At 38.4% G+C, this 19,771-nt stretch overlaps 1 protein-coding gene across 1 annotated transcript in view; it reads right to left on the reverse strand.

Annotated features, from left to right (window-relative positions):
* The window catches only part of LTBP1 (latent transforming growth factor beta binding protein 1), a 147,397-nt gene that overhangs the window by 86,868 nt on the left and 40,758 nt on the right, over window positions 1-19,771 (reverse strand). Inside the window, exons 4-5 of the mRNA XM_009283777.2 lie at window positions 12,092-12,194; window positions 6,368-6,439 (exon numbers count right to left, since the gene is read on the reverse strand). Of these exons, the coding sequence (XP_009282052.1) occupies window positions 6,368-6,439; window positions 12,092-12,194 (175 nt within the window). The remainder of the gene's footprint in view (window positions 1-6,367; window positions 6,440-12,091; window positions 12,195-19,771) is intronic.

Here is a 19,771-nt window from a genome sequence, read left to right on the forward strand (position 1 = left end):
CATCCCTGGAGGTATTTAAAAGACATGTAGATGCGGCGCTTAGGGACATGGTTTAGTGGGTGGTGGTGTTGGGCTGACGGTTGGACTTGATGATCTTAGAGGTCTTTTCCAACCTTAATGATTCTATGATTCATTTGGACCCATGGAGCAAGTCCACTCTCTACCCTTTTCAGATAGCGAGTGAGGCCCATATTTGGTCACAGACATACTGGAATTTGAAACATTCCTATAAAATGAAATTCATTCTTTCGTCTCTGTGCTTAACGCGTTGAATTTATGCTCATCAAAATCATCACAGCTTGGAGCATTTAACAACATTTAAACATTTAACTTAAAAACAAAATTCTAGAACTGAATGTACATGTTTATTAACGTGTCCTGGTCAAAGCCACAATCTTCTGACAGTATGTTACTGAAATCTATCCATTCATTTTAAAGAAAATATTTTTGCTCAAGAAAAACAGTCTGAGTTCAAAAAAGTCAGGGGTCACTACAAGAATTTTGAACAATGCAAATGTAAACAAAAAAAGTATTTATTTTTTTAAAAGAAAACATTGCTACCATTCATGTAAAGAATGCAGTCAAATCTCTTTTCTGGAGCACTGATTCTTTGAAATGATAGTGTCAACTACCAAAATTGGATCAGTTTTTTTTTTTTTTTTTTTTTTTTCTATTTTTTTTTGTTGAAGTAACTAAAAGACATTTAGAATTTTCATAAACAAGGCTGAAGAACACTAGGAAGTGATTTAGTATTAATTAAAATAATAATCCCTCTTTTGAAACAATAGATCTCATTCGTATACAATGCGTTTTCTATTTTACACATTTGGTAGGTGATTTTTGATAACATGAATAAATCTGTCTCAATAAACAATGAAAAATTCAGATTCTCAAAGTCACATTACATGCATAAACAGGAGAAAACAACTTATAATTTCACAATTTTTAAGACAACACATGACACAGATGACAAGGCAGAAAAACTAAATATGCAACAGCCTCCAGCTAAGGCATAAAAACTAAATATGCAACAGCCTCCAGCTAGGACAGTCATGATATCCAGAAGGTTCTTAAGAAAACTGGACCAAGAAAGGGACCTTGTAGAAGCAGAAAGCCTAGTCAGACCACTACAGCCCTGGTAACTGCACTGAAATATTCAGAATAAACTTGTGGCTAGAAAGTACTGCAGCCTTTCTCACATCCCCTCTGTCCCAAGTGCCTGGTGCCAGAGGACACAAGCAATCTCAACATCAGCAGCCTACAGCCGATTCCAGGCCTAAGCACCATGGAAAGGTAAATTTTTGAAGGGGGACTTCTGCACTTAGCTCTGAAATCAGATTTCAATGCTTTTCAGAAACTGACTGACTTTGTTTAAATGACTAAGTAATAAAACTGAATGGAAAATGTTTATCTCCTTTTGATGCAAAGTGAGCAACTTGCCTTTCAATAAGAACTGCACTCACTTAAGACACTTCACTGCATTTAAGCAAAGCAAGCCTTCTAGATCAATTATATACTAATTAGAATTTGTCAAAGTACTGGGCAATTTCTTAATTAGAAATGACCTAGTGGTCAGTCATTAAATGTTATTTAGTAATATGTGCTTTGACAGATGTTTTCATGCAGTAAGTGCTTTAATACACACAATATCTCATGTTGCAAATTAAGACTGGAATATATAATTTATGTCTCATTTGTGAAAATTTGACTCATTCTGGTAGGTATACACTAGGCTTCACTGGGAGTGCCATCTGACTGAATGATCTCCAAGTTGGCTCACTATGCAGGCATCAGTTTTTATTCTCTTTATGAAAATCAATTACCACTGTACCTACTAACACCACTGAAAATACTGTTCCAACTGTTTCTGCTATAGCTGTATTGTTAACCACTATTAATATCCTCAGTTCTAAGAAAAATATAATATCCAGATTTTACTGCCTCCATTATAGTTGATTGTTTCAATAATAACCTGATTAGTGAGAACAAGGGGTAAAAGAAACAAACAACAAGGTTTGGTTGCTAATGAAACTATTGCAATATATATTTTTAGAAATTATAGAAAAAACAGTTGCTTATTCTAAGAAATGACCCACTGATTTCTTCTGAGCTAACAGAGTAGCAGCAGGAGAAATCAATCCAACTCGTTTTGTGCTTCTGCGTGGAATTTACTGGAACACAAGTTTGCAGAGCCACACTTTTCAAACACATAATCAATGTCCAAACAGCAACCCAGCCCAGTTTCTGGAGATATATTTATTTCTCGGTATGATCATCATAAAAGAACTTCTTTGAAAGAATGTTGTTAACTTAGTAGCTAAGTAACATCAAATAGCATTTCTTATGAAGCATTACTCTTATTACTTTTAAGTAATAAAATATATATACACAACATGCAGAAAAAACAAAGTTATTACTGTATTTTAGGGACAAATGTAGGAGGGCAGAATATACCTTCAAAATTTATTTTAAATCACCATGAAGCCAAGGTACAAAAGCTTGAAGTCCCCAGAGCACATAATTACAGAATTTGATCCATCAACATACAAGTACTAGTTTCTGCAAGCTCATATACACTTAATTCTAAGCATATGGGGACTTTTCAAGAACTTCCATGCACAACTTTCTACTTCACTGAAAAACAACAAGTGTTCAGGTATTTTTCCAGTTCTTCAAGATAAGATTTTTAAAGTGCTCTACTGGCAATATGTTCACTTCCTGAAAAAGGAATCCAACCTTTTCACCAGCTGGTTTTTTTCATTCTATTTCAGTTTTCCAAGAAAACCATTAGCAGAAGGAGGAAACAGTAAGTATAATTCTAAACAGGGAACCAGAAATTAGCATTGCATGTGGATTCTGACAAAGAAGTTGCAACTCTGATAAGCTGTATTTTGGCTTTAATGACAGCCTTAGGGCATCCATGTGTGTACACGTAATAAATCATCCCATTGAAAAGATAATTACTGAGGGGGGAAAAAAGCTTTCTTGATAGCAATTACACTAAACTGTTTGAATTAGCAGACCCACAGATGGTTCTTTGTTGTCCTCCGTACACATTAGAGAGAAGAATGTTTCATTACATCAGTTCACTCACTTGAAAGGAAAAAAAATTAGGACCTGGTTATTAATCACACTAATACTACATAGGCTTTGTAAACTAAGGAGGCTCTTGACTGCAAAAACAATGTAGAACAAAAGGCTAATTAAGCTTTTAGGCCTGACTTTTCAAAGGCAGTGAAAGTTGGACGATATCTAGGTGAAAACAGCAATCTCTTTTAGCTGCAGGCAGGGATTCAGAAATATATCCCCATTACTACTTGGTCCAGCAATGCTGGCGCTTTCTGAGCACGGACACAGCATGCACACCCTTTCAGCAAAGAATAATCTAATTAAAATGTGTACTTGCATATGGACATGCTGTGCCACTCCTTTCCAATTTAATTGTAAGGATTATTACAAGAACACAAATACTCCCCCGCCAGCAGCTTAAACAGTTTTCTCTTCACAGCTGTTGCTGTTGTGATATGGACAGCTGTTTCTTCATGAGCCCTGTCCGCTTCTCTTCTAGAAAAGCATGTCTGATTCAGATAAACACAAACAGGACACTTTTGCCTGACCCATTGAGAAGCACATGCTAATGACCACTTCAGGACTGAAATATACCCTGCCAGCAGCTTTCACATATGAAGCTAGCTTTCCTGCTGACCATTCAAACAGAGGTCAAAATCCTGACCCTCTGAAAGAAAACGGTAATCTTGTTACTTACTTCAGTAGGACTAAATTTCATCCTGGCTTTGTTTCATGGGTACTCCTTCTCTCAGTTGCTTCCTTATTTGTACCTCCTTTTTGGAGTGTGCTGGTGAGTAAATTACAGAGAAGCCACCTAAGCCTTGATAAGGCAATAAGGGGAACCTGCAGCAGTCACCACCTCTGTCCTCTCCAGAAAGTTAAGAGATTGTCCCCATCCTCAATTCATCAACAGCCTACTTCCTGGTGGGATAATCTGACTCCCATTGTCTGGTTAAACTCTAGGTTATAAGTTTCCATGTATCATCTATAAGTTATCTTTAGAGTCTACAGCTCTCTCTTCTGGGATAATGATAGCAGTAATAAAACAAACTATTTAAAGCCTCATATTTCTTGCAGTATTAGTTATGTAATATAAAAATGTGTCAGGGAAAAAACTATGAAAACCCAGCACAACAAACAACGACTAGCCTACCAGGTACGGATCTATTTCTGCACACTACCATGGCAGGACTTAGCTCCCTCTTATGCTCCTACCCAGAGACATATGTTCTCCCTCTCTATCAGCCTGTCACTGCTCAGCGAAACAACTTCCTGGCCTACTTCTGGCAACCTTCACAAGCACCAGACCATTTTTTAACTGTCTGTAGCCCCTGATTACGAATCTTAGTTTCCATGAAATAAGGTTTGCCAGCAGCTAGGTACAACCCTTTGAAACAAACTGAATGCCCTACTCGCCTTTAAATGCCTGCTGGGTTGCTGCTGTCTAGGAAACCATTGTGTATACAGTCAGGTTTGCGCACAACTACTGGAGATATCAGAAGCTCCTGTCTCTCCTGGACCATGTTCAGAGGGATGCATGATGGCACTAATGCATCATGGCATCTTCCAGACACTTGCTGTGCTCAAAGTAAGAAATCCTCTCTTTTGCAGACTCTGAAAAAACCTCGTAACTAATATGCACAATGAGACACTCTCTTTCGAAATGGCTGGAAAAATATTGCTGAAATATATGTATCACCTACGTGTTTAACTTGAGGTGTGAAAAGGTGGCCCACCTATGCCTTAACGCTCACCTCCTTCACCTTTTCACTTTGCAGTCCTCATCAGTAAGTTGCCATCAACATCTCCCCAACCCTTTTATTTATTAATAGGACTCCACAGTCTTTCACTGCAGATCAGGGAACAAGCTCTTGAGATGCAATTTGCAGTTCTCCTCCATTTAGTTTTTTACTATTTTGACCCAACCCAATTTTCTCTCACAATCCTCCAAATGCCACTACCCTGCAAGCTGGTAAACCACTAGGCAGAGAACCGAGCAGCAGATAGGCTCAAGCACCTATACTTTCAGATAGCAGCTCACATCTCCCTCAGCAGTGGGATGTTTGTGTTTAGTGCTCTACAAACTGTATTTTTTTGGTTGCTAAAATCATTTCTTTATGTGGCTGGCTGCTGCATGTTCCTTCATCGACGTGCTAACTGAAAGTTTTCAGTTAAATAAAATTAACTTTATCTCCAAAGTGCCTACATATATCCTTCAACGCCAATTACTCCATAATTTTCTCTTTCTCTCCACCACAACAACTATTTGTTGGGACCTCTTTTGCCCTTGCAGTGTCAACAATGACTAACAAACCTGACCACAGGTCAGTGTCAGCCTCACTTGAACTCCTTCTTCCTTTCCTTCCCAACCCTCTCTCCAGAGCACCACTGCAGGATTGCTCACATCTTCTCAGAGCTTCTTTCTCTTGTTTACTTGAGCTGTGCCAAACAAGTCGGACAAGCAATTAAGCTTTTTCCTACATCCTCATCCGGCACCTCTGCTCAATACTCCCAGATATACAGAAAGAACGAGCGTATGTCTATGGTCATCTGTTCAGCTTCATCAGACAGAGATGCCGTAGGCCAGGAGAATCTAAATGCCCCAAGCCTTTCTGTGGAGCTGCATGATCATGCAGATCCCACAACCCTGTATGTTTTGATAGCTTCTATGCTTACAGCCAGGAAACATAGGGCATAATCTTGGAGTAACACAACTTATGCAGTATCTAACTCCATACATCCTCACCTGCACTATGCACATTCTTGAAGTATGTGGGTCACCGCTTTACATGGCAGCCAGGTATGCATGGTTTTTCATTTCCACTTGCCAGTGACATTATTCTGGCTGTTCTCAGCACTGTTGTGTCTAACCTCTTAAGCCCAAAAGAATTGTTCTCTGATTACTCTATACTTTCATGATTATAGAAATTATTCTCTATTGCTAGTTTCATCTGACTTAACTGAGTAAGTCTGCAAGTTCACTGTTTAGCAAAAGAACTGACAGAATAACGTGTTTCTACTGAAGAGCAAAGTAAATGAATCCTTAAGTCATCTTTATACATCATCAAAGAAAACAAGAGCATTCGTAAAAGTTTTAAAAGTTTTTTGCCCGGAGAAAAAAAAAAAAAAGCACTCTACGGAGTTGCCAATATTTGGAAAGAGTTAAAAGTAGCCTCAACATTTTTTCCCAAATACAAATCAATGGACTGGATCCATTAATCTAAGTCATAAATATCAAAGAATTTGTCACAGAAAACTGGTACTCAAAATAAACAATCAATTGTGGGCACTATCGTACCTTGACAAAATGTAGCATTGATCCTCTTGTAGCCTTGTGGGCATTCCATCATAGGACTGTATCCATGGTAAGCTGAAGAAAAAAATTACATCAGTTAAATACTGCTGATTTATATGCTTATTTAGAGAGCCTGACAGCCAAATTATTATGTAACTATAAAAAAAAAATGGTAAGTTTTTATGATGTATGGTTAAGCACAAAAGGTCAAGAAATTAAAATTAAAGGTTGTACAGGTAACCCTAATTCCATCTCTTTCCACATGTATACCACTTAAGTCTTCAATTATCCAGTCAAATTTTTATTTTGTCCACAAAATAAATCTTTGAAATCAGGACATTATCTTTCATTCTAGTTGTTCTCAAATATTCAAATAATTACTTTCCCAAACCAGCTACAAATATCACGTTGGGAAAAGATAAAGTTGAAGATTCATGATGGAAACTCAATGGTTTTAAAACTGAAAGCGGCTTTAGAAAGCAGAAGTATCTTCAGTGTTAAGCAAAATTGTTGGGTACCATTTCTCTTGCCACAATGAATTAAAAAATATTTGAAATACATAGGAAATAGAAGCAAATGAACTTTTAAAACAAGGCAAAAGGAAGAAAAAAACATTTGTGATTTACCTAACAAAGTTGCTGACTTGTAGAAGACTGTGTGACTTATTGGCTAATCAGTGTAAACTGTCAAGGGCATAACAACACTGCAAAATACAGACTGAGTTCAATTTTGCCAAAATAGAAAGTGTCCAGTTAACTAGATTTTTATTTCTATTTATTGTTTCTTTCCTCCACTTAAGGTTGCCTTTGAGACTACAGAAACCTGTTTATTGATTCTTAAACTGTTATAACATCATAAATGAGAGCTGTAACTTCTTTGTATGGTTATGCACTAAAAGCTAACATCTTGGCAAAGCCCAGTACTTTATTAAACATATAGGACTAAACTTTTGGCACTATGATTACACAAGTGCCTTTAATAAGAGTCAAGAGAGTTTTTCATAATTTGAATGCTACAACAGAGATACCTTACATCTGGTCAGATTTGGTCAGATCTTTTGTTTTCCTTTAAAAGTGTTCTAAATGTGTAGCAGGCCAAAAAAAAAAAAAAAAAATCAAACACTTTCCATCTTTGCTGTGCATAAACTGTCAAGTAAGACAGAACAACTGAGATAGTGTTTTCAATTGGCTTCACTTCACATATAGTGCCTGAATTGCACATTTATCCCTGCAGCTTATTTTAAAACTGGTAACTGGTTGATTATAAGGGTGGGAAAAAAAAAAAAAAAAAAAAAAAAGAATTACTTTCATTAGTTCTAAAGCTTTCCCTATTCTTTGGGAAAATTTAAGTAATGATCTTGAGTAGCAGCTTTTGGAGTGAGACAGTTTTATTTCAAATTGCTGTGAATTATTTAAAATAATTGCTTAATTAGAACATTAAGATTCTCCTTAGAGGTTGCTTAAAATGATAAAATGGTTAAACACAAAAAGAGTACAGGTCAAAATACAGCAACAATGTTCTTACAGTTTTGAACACATACTTTTCCATGTTTACATTGACTACAACCATTTTAACACAAATTAAAATTTGAAAATTTTGTCTCTCACCAAAAAATGACAGCTACACATTTATTTTCAAGGCAGCTCCAGTCTTTTCACAATGTTTAATTTTAAAAACAGTTGAAATTTAAGGTGAGATTTTCAAAAGCACAATGCATTAGCCTATTCCTGGTCCCCCAAAATGTCAGTGAAACTCCTAATGCTCATGTTGGCAGAGTCAGATTCATAATTGCACTGATTATGTCCTAACTTACCTGCGTGTGCCATTACAGACCTAATTCAATTCACATTAAAACCAAGACAGTGTCTCTAACTTTTTGTGGGCAGGAATGGTACCCTGCAGTACAGCCTGGCAGAGGAAAACGGAGGAAGAGCAGAGCTCTTCCAGTTGTAGATGGAGACCAGCCCATAAGCTATGCCAGGCCTTTTCCAGTGCTGCAACGCATCTTCCCTTCCAGGGTGACTCAGCTGCTCTAGAAAGTGCAGTGCTAGAGTGGGGTCAGAGATTTTAACCTCTCCCTCCCTCCTCATCCTCCTACTCCCACACTGAACAGGAAGTAGTGGCTTACTAGCAGCTGTTTTCTTCCTTCTACAAAGAGCAGCAACGTAAGCAGGTCGCAGTAGCGTAAGGAGCTTATTCAGTGATGGCTAGTTATCCATGTGGGAGCTGGATGGAGTCCTACATTACTTACCCTTTACTCACTTAGACAACCTGTTTGTAATTATTAACTGTTAGCAAGAAGCCTGAACAATCATAACATTACCCATGTAACACAGAAATGCACTTTGCCTTAAAAGTTGTCTTCTGTAGAAGCCCTCAAAAATGAAGATCTGTTCCAAAATTTCTTCTTTTATTTTTCAGTAATACTGAAGAACCCATAAACTTACAGACATGGGAGCTGTCTCAGGCCAAGGCACTTGACTTTGCAACAAGACAGAAGCCCTGAATGAGCAGTGGCTATTACCCAAAATATGCAAGTACATCTTTACAAAGTGACAAAGCCCTATTTAAGTCCATGGAAACAAGACACACGCAAACTTAAGTACATCCTTAAGTAGCTGACTGAAGAGAGAAGAAAAGTGCCTGCTAATGAGACTGAAGTATATGCTTAAATATTTTGCTGAAGTGGGTTTTGCAGAAGATCACATTAAATGACACCTGATTAGATATTGTTATAAAAACAGGTCAATCTTAAATGAAGTTTATGAAGCCTAAAACCATAAAAGCAAAAGGAAGTCTGTTTGCTTCCAAAATGTCTACAACAAAAAGGGTAATACCAATTTAGTGAAGTATCAGAACAGGTCAAAATGACATGGGACCAATGTGGGACTAACTTTGCCGCTCAGACACTACCATGGACACCACTTAACTGATAACTTACTAATAATTTACTTGACTCCCAAGTTTTTCCATCCAATACCATATATACATATATATTAATATATATGCATGCTCTTTTTACCACTGAAACATTCTCAATATTGTAAAAAAAAATAAAAATACTTGATGAAATATAAATCCTTAAGCAGGCACTCCACACTTTCATTAAATCTTATCATAAATTTACATTTATCTTTGGAAATTGTTTGCTCTACAGAAGCATAACACCGATACTGACATGAGGCTTAATTTGACACCTATGCCCAAAGGACACTTAGGCCCAGATCCAAAACAAGTCGTGTGCCTAAGTTCAAACTGAACATCTATAAAACTCCAAGATGCTGTAAGACCACTTAAACTCCTGCAACACTTCAAATTTATCACCTTAAGTTTTTAGAGATCTCAAAATTCACCATTTGCACTCATGCAGAATTGCCATAAGCCATGGCATGACTGAATAGCATCATGCTTAACTCATTCCTAAATCAAGTCTAAACTAAGAAATTACATATACCTCTACCAAAGCTTCCTGACAGATTCAGTGAATATTCTTGAAGCATACACCTACCAAATCATACTCTTGATATAATGTAGTGGTAGATAACACTGTATTTTAATCTGGAGAAAACAGTGCACCCATGTCCTCCTCCCTTCTTAAAACACTACTGTACAGTGAGAGCTCCCATCTAGAAAGATGAGAAACGTATCCCATCACTTCTAGGAGACACAAACCCTTACTTTCCAGGAACGCTTTAATCATAAGGACAGGATTATTCCAAGTGGCAACATTCTCTGTCTCCTCTTGAAATCATACAGTTACATTCAAAAAAACAATTCCAGATTGAGCCAGAAAGCAGGAGTGAGCATGACTCATACCGTAAGTAATTAAGGACACTGGGAAAGAGACTGGGTTCCCAGTCCTGTTCCAAGAATTGTTTCTACATTTTACGGGTTAGGGCATCTCCTCATAGGTATAAAATGTAGATTAGAAATTCTTCTGGCAGATAAAGGTACTCTGAATTGCCCCATCTTGAGCAAGTGTGCTAGCCATTAAGCTTTTATTATAAAGGACAGTGCTCATCTCATTAGCATTTCAAAAAAATTATTCTTCCTCAGTGCTTTGAAAAAAGGGTGGTGGACTTCCCTTCAGGAGAGGTTTTAGGCATGTTTTAGAAGTTCAGGCACTTCTCTGTACCCACCTAGGAAGCACCTGGGGACCAGGATTTTGGACATGGTTTGTCCCAGTGTTTCCCTGTTTCCTTGCTCTTAACATCATGCTGAGCATGTTGGCATTAAGCAGCTGCCTGATCAACACATTGTCTGTTGTGGATTCCAGGCTGAGGAGACCAGTGTTTTACCTGAGCTATGAAGAACTAGCACATGGGCTTCCCTTCAAACCAGGCACCAAAAATTTGTATTAGTAGTTCCTACCAGTTTTTGGTTGAAGCAAATTTCAGGCTTTTGTGATTTTCCCATGGCACAACTATATCCACTAAGCAACACTCTGCACGCCCACACGCTTCTGATGAACAAAACTTTCAGTTGTAGTTAAATTGCTACTTCTTTAGAGAAAGCTACAAAATCAGGACACATTTCACAATTCATACACCAATACAGAATGTGTGTCTCTGTTAAAAGCTGTATTTATGTGCTACAGGAATAGAAATTTAGGTACCCGAGTCTTTTATTAACTATGGACCTCAAAGACCCCGAGGAGGCTCTCTTTTGGAAGCAAATCAGAAGATAAACATACTCCAAAACACAAAATTTAAATGCTTTATAAACTAGCAGATCAAACTGAGTCAGTATAAATTTATATCAAACTCTCCTGTGGAAGGAGGAGTCAGAGAACTAGGAGTAACAGTAGTTTTTCTGCTGGAATTGTATTTATGTCCACATTCAGACTTGTGGACAAAAATATGCTTCCAAAAAAATCAAACACTGAACATGTTTCCAGCGTTGCTACCTGTACGAACAACAGGGGCCTAGAAGACCTAGGTAAGAATGACTGCAACTCCTTGCACTATTTTTGGCCCACTAAATGCAGGTCCACTCCATCTGCAAAACAGAGATTACATTATCTTTTCCCATCTTTCATTTAGTGATGAAAATATGACATGACAGAGAAGTATTACTATTCTTGTGCAAAAATAATGTCACTCAAAAATTTTAAGAGACTAGCTTCACCTATCATGTAAATAATTGGAAATTTCTTTATAATATGATGTCAAATCATAACTATACAGTGAGGAAAGTCTTTGTCGTTGCCTAATTGTTGAGGAAGATATTTCTAAAACAGAGGAAGAAAAAAAAAAAAAGTAACTGCCAAAATAGAGCCTGGAAAACTTTGGCTTCAAACTTGAAAGTTCATCTGCAGTCCCAAGAGGTCACTGCATTCTCTCCAAGCAGTAACTGGCGCCTCTATAATTTAACATTTCTGTGCAAACTTTTAAAAAAATAAATCCAGCTGGAAGAGGCAAGATGATTCAATGTCATTATCCTTCCTGCACTGAGAAAACACAACAGTGCATCACTGACTTAAAGGAGGAGGAAGGGATAAAAAAACCCAACGACATTAACTTTGCTGGCTGCACTGAGTGCCTGCATATTGTAACTCTGCTGGCATGCAGGAGAATTCCAGTTTCTGCAACCTGTCCCTAATCAAACAACAGCCTATTCTTTCTACTAGGTTCCTTTTTTTTTTTTCCCCCAAAAAAGGAAAAATACTACTTGAGGGAAAAAAAAGCCATAAACTGATCCAGAGAATAACAACAAAATAGCACTTACATGGCTTCTTGGGACATTTCTGGCATTTGTTAAAACCCCAGGAAGTACCCACGGTTCCACAGCAGTCTTCTTGCTTGGAAAGGCCAGGAAGTGCTTTGCCACACTGGAATAGTCAGGTAAAGAATACTCCGGTTAATGATACTATATGATGCTCACTTCTAGTACAATGTTCTTTTTCAGCCATCTTGGATCAATCTCTTGCCGAGACACTGAAGATTCACTGGAGCTCTTAGCTGAACTTAAATAGTGCATTGCAATGGCATGAGCAAATTAGGTGACAGTATTATCTTCCCCTGTGTCAACTTGAAAAGGAGAAAGAAACAGAAGAGAACAGTATGTCATAAGAATGAGTGAGCATATTTCCAAGGTAGTAACTCGCCATTGGCACCTATTCCCTACGTTTTTCCTCATAAAAATGTGCTCGTCCACTTTTTCAAAAACTGTATAAATTATCTCAAATACCTTTCTAATTACTCTCTTAAAGAAAGACAAAAAGTATGACTGTGATTTCTATGATGTTATCCCCCGTTAAAAAGCCTCAACCTCCTGCCAACTTATGTTTAATGTTTATGACCACTTACTGAAAATTGCCAAATTATAATGACAGATTCTGTTGCCCAGATACTAAAGAAGGTAACACAGATAAGATGACTGAAGCTGAAGTTAGTGATGTCTGTGTTATTCCAAACAAGTGTCTTTCCCCATGCAAATATTTAAATTAATCTTGCAATAATTTGAGGTCAATATTCCTTTTTTTTCTTCTGACCACGAATATTCTTATTATTCGTTTTATTAATAAGAATACAAATTTTCAGAATCTTACAAAATACTTAGTTATGTTCTTGACTTTTACCATGCAAAATGGAAGAAAATTGCAAAGAAAGCTTAAATGTACTTCTGAGATGCAGACAAAAATATATCTAAACCTATCAATTAGGTATAAAATGGAAGCGCACAAAGCACAAGAGAAGTGCGTAACAGCTGCACTCAGTAACACTTTCAAAGCAAATGCTGATATAAATAGGCACTGCAGCAAACAATTCAAATGTGCTGAAGTGTGAAGCCTCAGTATGCAGTGAATAGACCTTCCCTGATCTAACTTCCCTTCCTGACAGCATATAAACCTCTGACCCAAATGCTCACCACTGCTGCTTAGTTTTCAGCTCAAGATAGCTGGCTCATCCTATGGCACAGGCTGTGGCCTTGCGGTTGCTTTCACTTCAGCTGGTAACCCAGTCACTCCGCAGTAGCGGATGCATGCTGAATGCCCAGGCACTGACGGCTTCCTCCAACCTTCCCAAAATTTTTCCAGCGTGCACTTAATTGTACCGACACCCATGAGTCAATCATGTTTTCAAAGTACAGAGTTACTCTGTGTAGCTTCACAGTGTGACTGCTAATAAGATAGCAGGCTAACCCACAACATCAGGGCTTTGACTCATCAGAGGGTCCCCTCTTTGCATGGTGAGGGCTGGCAAGGCATCATCCCAGCCATCTTCTCTGCCCCTTTTTCACAGATACTCCCCAGGCGCCTCCTGAAGTACCTCAGCAACAAACTGAAAGCGGCACCAGTTCACCGTTTAAACACCAGACTGTAATGTGCAACCTGCAGCAGCTCTGCGCTTGCTGCTTGTGAAGCTTAGGCATCTGTCAAGTAAGGGATGTGTGAGCAGCCAGGAACATCCTCTGTCGCAGCCTCTCTCATGAAACGGAGCTTTTAGCACCAGGACAACTTAGCGAAGTTACGGTTCACCTCTGCCCATCACGCCTACATGGGGTAGCACCACTTGTGCTTTGAGCCACGTTTTAGGGTGACACATGAACAACATAAAGAACAGAGTGGCCAAACAGGTTAAAAGAGACTGCTCAGTTATTGTGTAACTTTAGGAGTCTATTTTCACACTACCATCTGCAGAGGGTCTTGTGACCAAGGGGTGAGAAACAGTCCTGGCCTGGATGGTATTTGGCTGTGTTAAAACAGTAAAGTATCAAAACAAGTCCCATCTTTCAGATGCAGGCTCAGGCTTACACTATGTGAACACGTGTCTTTCAGGCTGTCTTGTGCTCCCCTGGCTTGGGCACTGATAGGATTAGTACGAGATTGACCATTCCTGATAAGTCAGAGTCTGCTCTGTTTCCAGAAGCAACTCTTGGCCTGGCACTTCACGAAGGCTGTCAAGATGCACAAACAGGGAATTCTGTACAACTCCCTCTGCTGCTGCAGCTCAGGTGTTTTCAAAACTGGAACTAGATGATATACAGATAATACTGCAGTTCCCAGAAGCTCAAAAATCTTTCAACTGGAGAGTACTCATAATGTCTCTTCCAAGTGGCTGCCCTAAAACCTTAGAGAATTCATGTCACATCTTTACACAATGCTGGTTTCTCAACCCACATCCCAGGTGGCCCTGGGAAGGACCATTTTACTTTATCATCACAGTTACTCAGGTTTACTTTATAATTACAGCTGCTCAACTCCCTTCCTAGAGCTAGTACTGCTTCTTCAAAGAAAGAGAAGCCGCTTACTAAAGTCATATACTGTGGCTGTTAGCGAGAGTCAGCTAAACCAATTTGCACTCGACTCTTCTCCCCCTCCTTGTGCCTCAGTTTTACAATTCTCATCTCTCTGAAAAGAAGTGGGAGGAATCAAGGCTGGTGCTGCACCTCCCCTTATGATCTCAGAAATGGAGCATTTGGGCAGTGAGGCACATTACCTAACACCCAGTGTTCCTCTGCAAGGTCACAAGCCTCAAGGACATATCCCAGCAGCTTATGTGTGTGTCAAGGCAAGACTTCACTGACATGAGAGCCAATATGCCATCATGAACTGGCCTTTTTTTTCTTTATCCCCGGAATAGAAAAGGTGACATTTAACAGTAGTAAATTAAAAGCATATAAAACAAAGAAGAAAAAAAAAAAGAAAGGAGGAGGAAGATGGACTAAAGCCCACTTTTAGTTTAGGTGTGGTGCTACAGCATTTGCACTCTACTGAAAATCATGATCTCTGTGGTCATAACTTTTTCAAATTTCCATATAAAAACCATGAGCAAAAATAAGGATGCCAAAGTCTGAGTCATCTGGCAACTGTGGTTTGTAGTCCTGTCAGTAAAAACTGGCAATGATTAAAGCTGCTGCTCCCACTGCCTCTATGGTGAATTAAAGCTTGAAGAATCAATGATAATTTGGTTAACGTCCAGATCATTGTAGAAACTGGCCAGCAAGAAAAAGCAACTGCCACATGGGGCTCCTAGTGGTGTAAGATCTGGGTAATTTTGGAGCTATGCATCAGAAAAAATGACTGCTCTGCAAAGTCCTAAGCCAAGCAGAAACAGAGTTCTTCTATGGCTAATAAACCCTGATTTCTCTGGTACATCTAATAGCGCTTCAGATACTTTCAACACTCATGGCACTGCACAAACTGTTTCCTAGCCAGCTACAATTTCTTGAGATGCTCCTCCCCTTCACAAACCCTAAGCATCAATGAACTGAAGCTCTGTTTCTACAGGTCTCAAAAACTTTCAGGCAATTTCTATCCACTTCAAGTGTCTCACCCACTTCCTACTACTGGGAAGAACTCATTAGTTCTTCAGACAGCCTGTTTCAGTCTCTGAGTCACAAGTGACTGGAAAAGTCACTTGGGGGAATCCATAACTATTTTTAGTTTGTCTCACCATTCAACACAACTCCAACACGTAAGTATGAGCTTAAAATAATCAGGGAAGCTAAACACAGGCACACAGCTTGCACTATGCATGAAGATGATGCCATTCCCTAAGCTTAGGCTTACACTTTTCTATCCATCATTCACACACATTTTAAAATAATCTAGCCTGTATTCCTGAGGGCTTCTGGAAAACTCCTCATAGACAGAGAACAGATTTTCATGAATGATACATCTGTCACAAGCTTATAATTTGGAGATAATTCTTACTGGTTCAGAAGGCAAAGAAGTCATGAAAGGTTGGTATAAAAGAGCTCAACTGTGCTGAAAGAGGCTCAGCAGTAGCAGCAGTATGAGGCACACATGGTACTGCTATAAAACAAAGTTCTTCCTGGGTAAAGCACTCAGACACTGAAAGTATTGTTTCGAATCCACATATTTTTCCCCATGCGTGCCTGGGCTTCTACGCCAATATTTTATATAACTGAAGGAAGTACTGAATATTCCCACTGGTAGACTGAAATTCTGGCTGACCCTGTGCTGGTGCACAAAGGCCACCCCAAGCCACATCACCTCTTTGTTCCTCTGTCCCGACTCCAGCCTCTGCCCCATCTCCACAGTCTTGGAGCGCTAACAGTACTTGAGTTGTGCACTGCCACTAGGGTTTCATGTGTTTTCCAATGCCAGGGAAAAGGAAGGATTATATCCTCGAAATCCCTCTGCTAAGGCAGTAGAAGGAATTTATTCAGCTCCCTGTAAAGTGCGGTAGAGAGCCCAGTCTGGCCATTAGTTTCAGGGCAACCGCAGAGAATTTTGGCCGAGGGACCACAATGTTTCCTGGGACTCCCACTCCTACGTGTCCCATCTACAAATCCCTGTCACGAGCTGTTAGTTAAAACCACAATACAGGCATAAATAAAGGAGTGTCACATGATTAACTATGATTGAAATCGATAGGTGCTTTGCCTGAGTTAATAGCTAATGACTCTGGGATTCAGCTCAAAAGACTGCATTTCACATACCACAATAGCAGAAGTGAATGGATACACTGTTTAACTTTCTGTAAACTATTCAACAGGCACAGACCTTGGATTGTTGCTTCTTTTTTTTCCTATAGGTCAACAGACAGAGTAAGAAGCCTCAAACTTAATAAACCGTATTACTGAAACAATTAAGAAACGTACTTAATTAGCTTACTGACCAGCTGAATGACAGGTTGTTACAAATGAAGAGTATTACCCCATGTAGCACTGGCTCACTAACAGGCATTGTCTCATAAGCAGAGGAGAGAAACTTAAATACTTCCAGACTTTCTAAAAGAACTGGTAAAGAATTTGTTTTGGCTTAAGCAGAACATTCTTCATAGGCAAGTAAAAATTATCCAGCTTTCTTCTATTTGAGTAATTAAAACAATGTTTGGTGTTTTTGCTATCCGATACATCTTTAATCTTCTGATATTTCAGGGTATTGATCTTGCAAAGAATCTATTGCGAATGAAGCATTAATCCTGGAAATGAATCCACACTGATTTCTGACAGTCTATTTGTTTAAAAACTTCAGAAGCCAAACCATGAGCTTCAAGGAATTCCAGACAGTTATTTCATTTTATGAGATGGTATTTTTAAGACTATTTTAAAGAAAAAAGGTTTTAAAAGTGCTCTAAGAGAAAAAGTAACAGTATGAAGCACAGAATTTTACTTGTATCATTTTTCCTGCCTAAAGAATATAAATAGGGAAGTTCATTTCATACAGCTGTCAAAAAATGAAAATACCTGAAATTTACCTCCACAGGAAATGTTTTGTTAAATCTGAAGTTCAACAGGGATATTTATACAGTTGAATGAATAACTTCAACTGGCATATTACTACTGTCATCGCCTCCAGACTACATACACTACGATCATATTGCATACAGTAGTATCGATACGTTAGGTTATACATTAAGAGCTATCAACACATTTCACTGCTCTGATTTCTAACTCAAAAACTTCGATGCCTTTGTTTAATATCTCCCATCGTGAAAAACTCATCGGTGATCTAAGCCCAGTTCCTAAAAACTTTATGTATATTCTCAAAGTTAAGTACATGATCAGTTTATGTCCTTGTGTGAATCAAGTTAAGTAAATGCTTAGTGATTTGCAGTCAGAATCTTTATCATGATACAATGTTGACAATTTCTGACCTTTTCCAGCTGCCACCTATCACTTGGCTTATTTTGTATTCTACCAAGTCTGACAGCAGAGAGAAGAGTGTTGCTCAAACCAAAACGTTTCCTGTAAAAGACATTACTGAACTATTTCCATAGAAATTTATCCCACTAAAGATGCTGATCAACTAACATCTGTTCATCAGACATACTTGTTATTTATCAGAACTAAGCAGCATTTGAAACGTGTCTGAACGCATATGTGAGCGTTTTGATCACATTGAAAAATGGACAGCCCTTATAATTTTCAATAAAGTCTTTACTAGTGTTCACCATTAATGTTATTTAGCTTAATCTTTTAAAAAAATCTATCAAAATATGCTTCTATTGTCTGCTATAGGTGATATATTTTGTTTTTCTTTAATATGATTTTCCGAAGTATTATTACAATACACCAAATTTCACTTCACAATACCAAACAACTCTAATTCAGGCATCCTTCTCAACAGAGCTGTAACAAGTACGGATCTTTTCTGCAACACCTTTCAAAGTACTTCACAAGGGAAGCACAAAGCATCGTTCAGCAAACAACTGACAGGCGAGGAGTGGAACATATCCCCTGAACGCTGCATATCCCTGGAACTGACCTGAATTCAAAACACCCCAACAAAAACGGGGGATCAGAAGACAATATTTTTGAAATTCTTTCAGTGATCATTTTAGAGAGCAGTCCCGCTCCTCTCAGCCATTACACCAGCGCAACTGAGGGACAGCGAGGAGGAATGAACAAGCATGGGCAGACTTGACTTCTTAGCCAGCTTCTCTTCTGGACATTTTGGCATACGTTGCCTTCAGCCAGGTAAGCAACTTCAGTATCTGTGTCTCTTTAGAATAACAACTCTTTTTTATCTTGCTTTTAAATTATACATGCTGAGATCACCAGAAGTCTCCTTCGGTAAAACTGATACTCAAAATATCTGCTGAAGAGAACAGCATTACTTGTGAATCTAGTCAGAAAGAGCCTGCTTTAGAGACATTTGGAAATACCAGCTTCTCCAGTTTCTTGCTGCTTTGCAAAAAATGCCTCCCTCTTTACAGTTAAGCAAAAAAGAGACCAAATCAATTTTGAGAAAAAAGACTTTTTTAGCCAAAATACTGAAATGCAGTAACCATAGGAAAACACATGAATATATTTAGTAGGCACTTCAAACTGATCTTAAGGGGGAAAATAAGCGCGGTGCTTAATTCTCTTTATATGAACTTTGACAGATAGTAGGCATCTGCATTCCTTTCTCAATTTAAATGCAAAGTAATCATATGCAAAATTAACAGGACTTGAGATTACCAACACAATCTTTACTAGGTGCACCACTGACACTGTAGAATTATTTTGGGAAATAACAAAATATTCTGTGTCATAATAAAGGCATTTTTATTAGAATTAAAATGAAAAGCAGCTGAAGAAGAGGCATTAAAGAAGAGAAACATAATCTTCCTTCTTTGCTTGCTTTTTAAATAGGACCTTGAGAATCAGTGATCTAAGATGACCGACTCCTTGGATTTCAGAAACACAGGACTACATGGCTGTAAAGGACATGACAGGACACCGTGTCCAATCTCCAGCTTTTGAAGGCACCGTAACATAGTACTCTCCACAGATCTACTGTTCTCCATCTTAAGTGGGATTTTTGTCCTACTGCTTCCATTGTATCTGTTTCCCAACTTCAAGTCTCTATTTTCTCAACATCATTTTCTATATAACAAGGTGCAAGTTTAGGTAAAAGTTTGTTTTCTATATTTTTATGACAACACTAAGTTTCTGGCCTGCAGCTTAACTGCTACTTTATGATATACCCTGCAAAAATCTTTTTGG

This window comes from Aptenodytes forsteri, unplaced genomic scaffold (assembly GCF_000699145.1).
Source record: "Aptenodytes forsteri isolate BGI_AS27 unplaced genomic scaffold, ASM69914v1 Scaffold309, whole genome shotgun sequence".
Lineage (NCBI taxonomy): Eukaryota > Metazoa > Chordata > Aves > Sphenisciformes > Spheniscidae > Aptenodytes > Aptenodytes forsteri.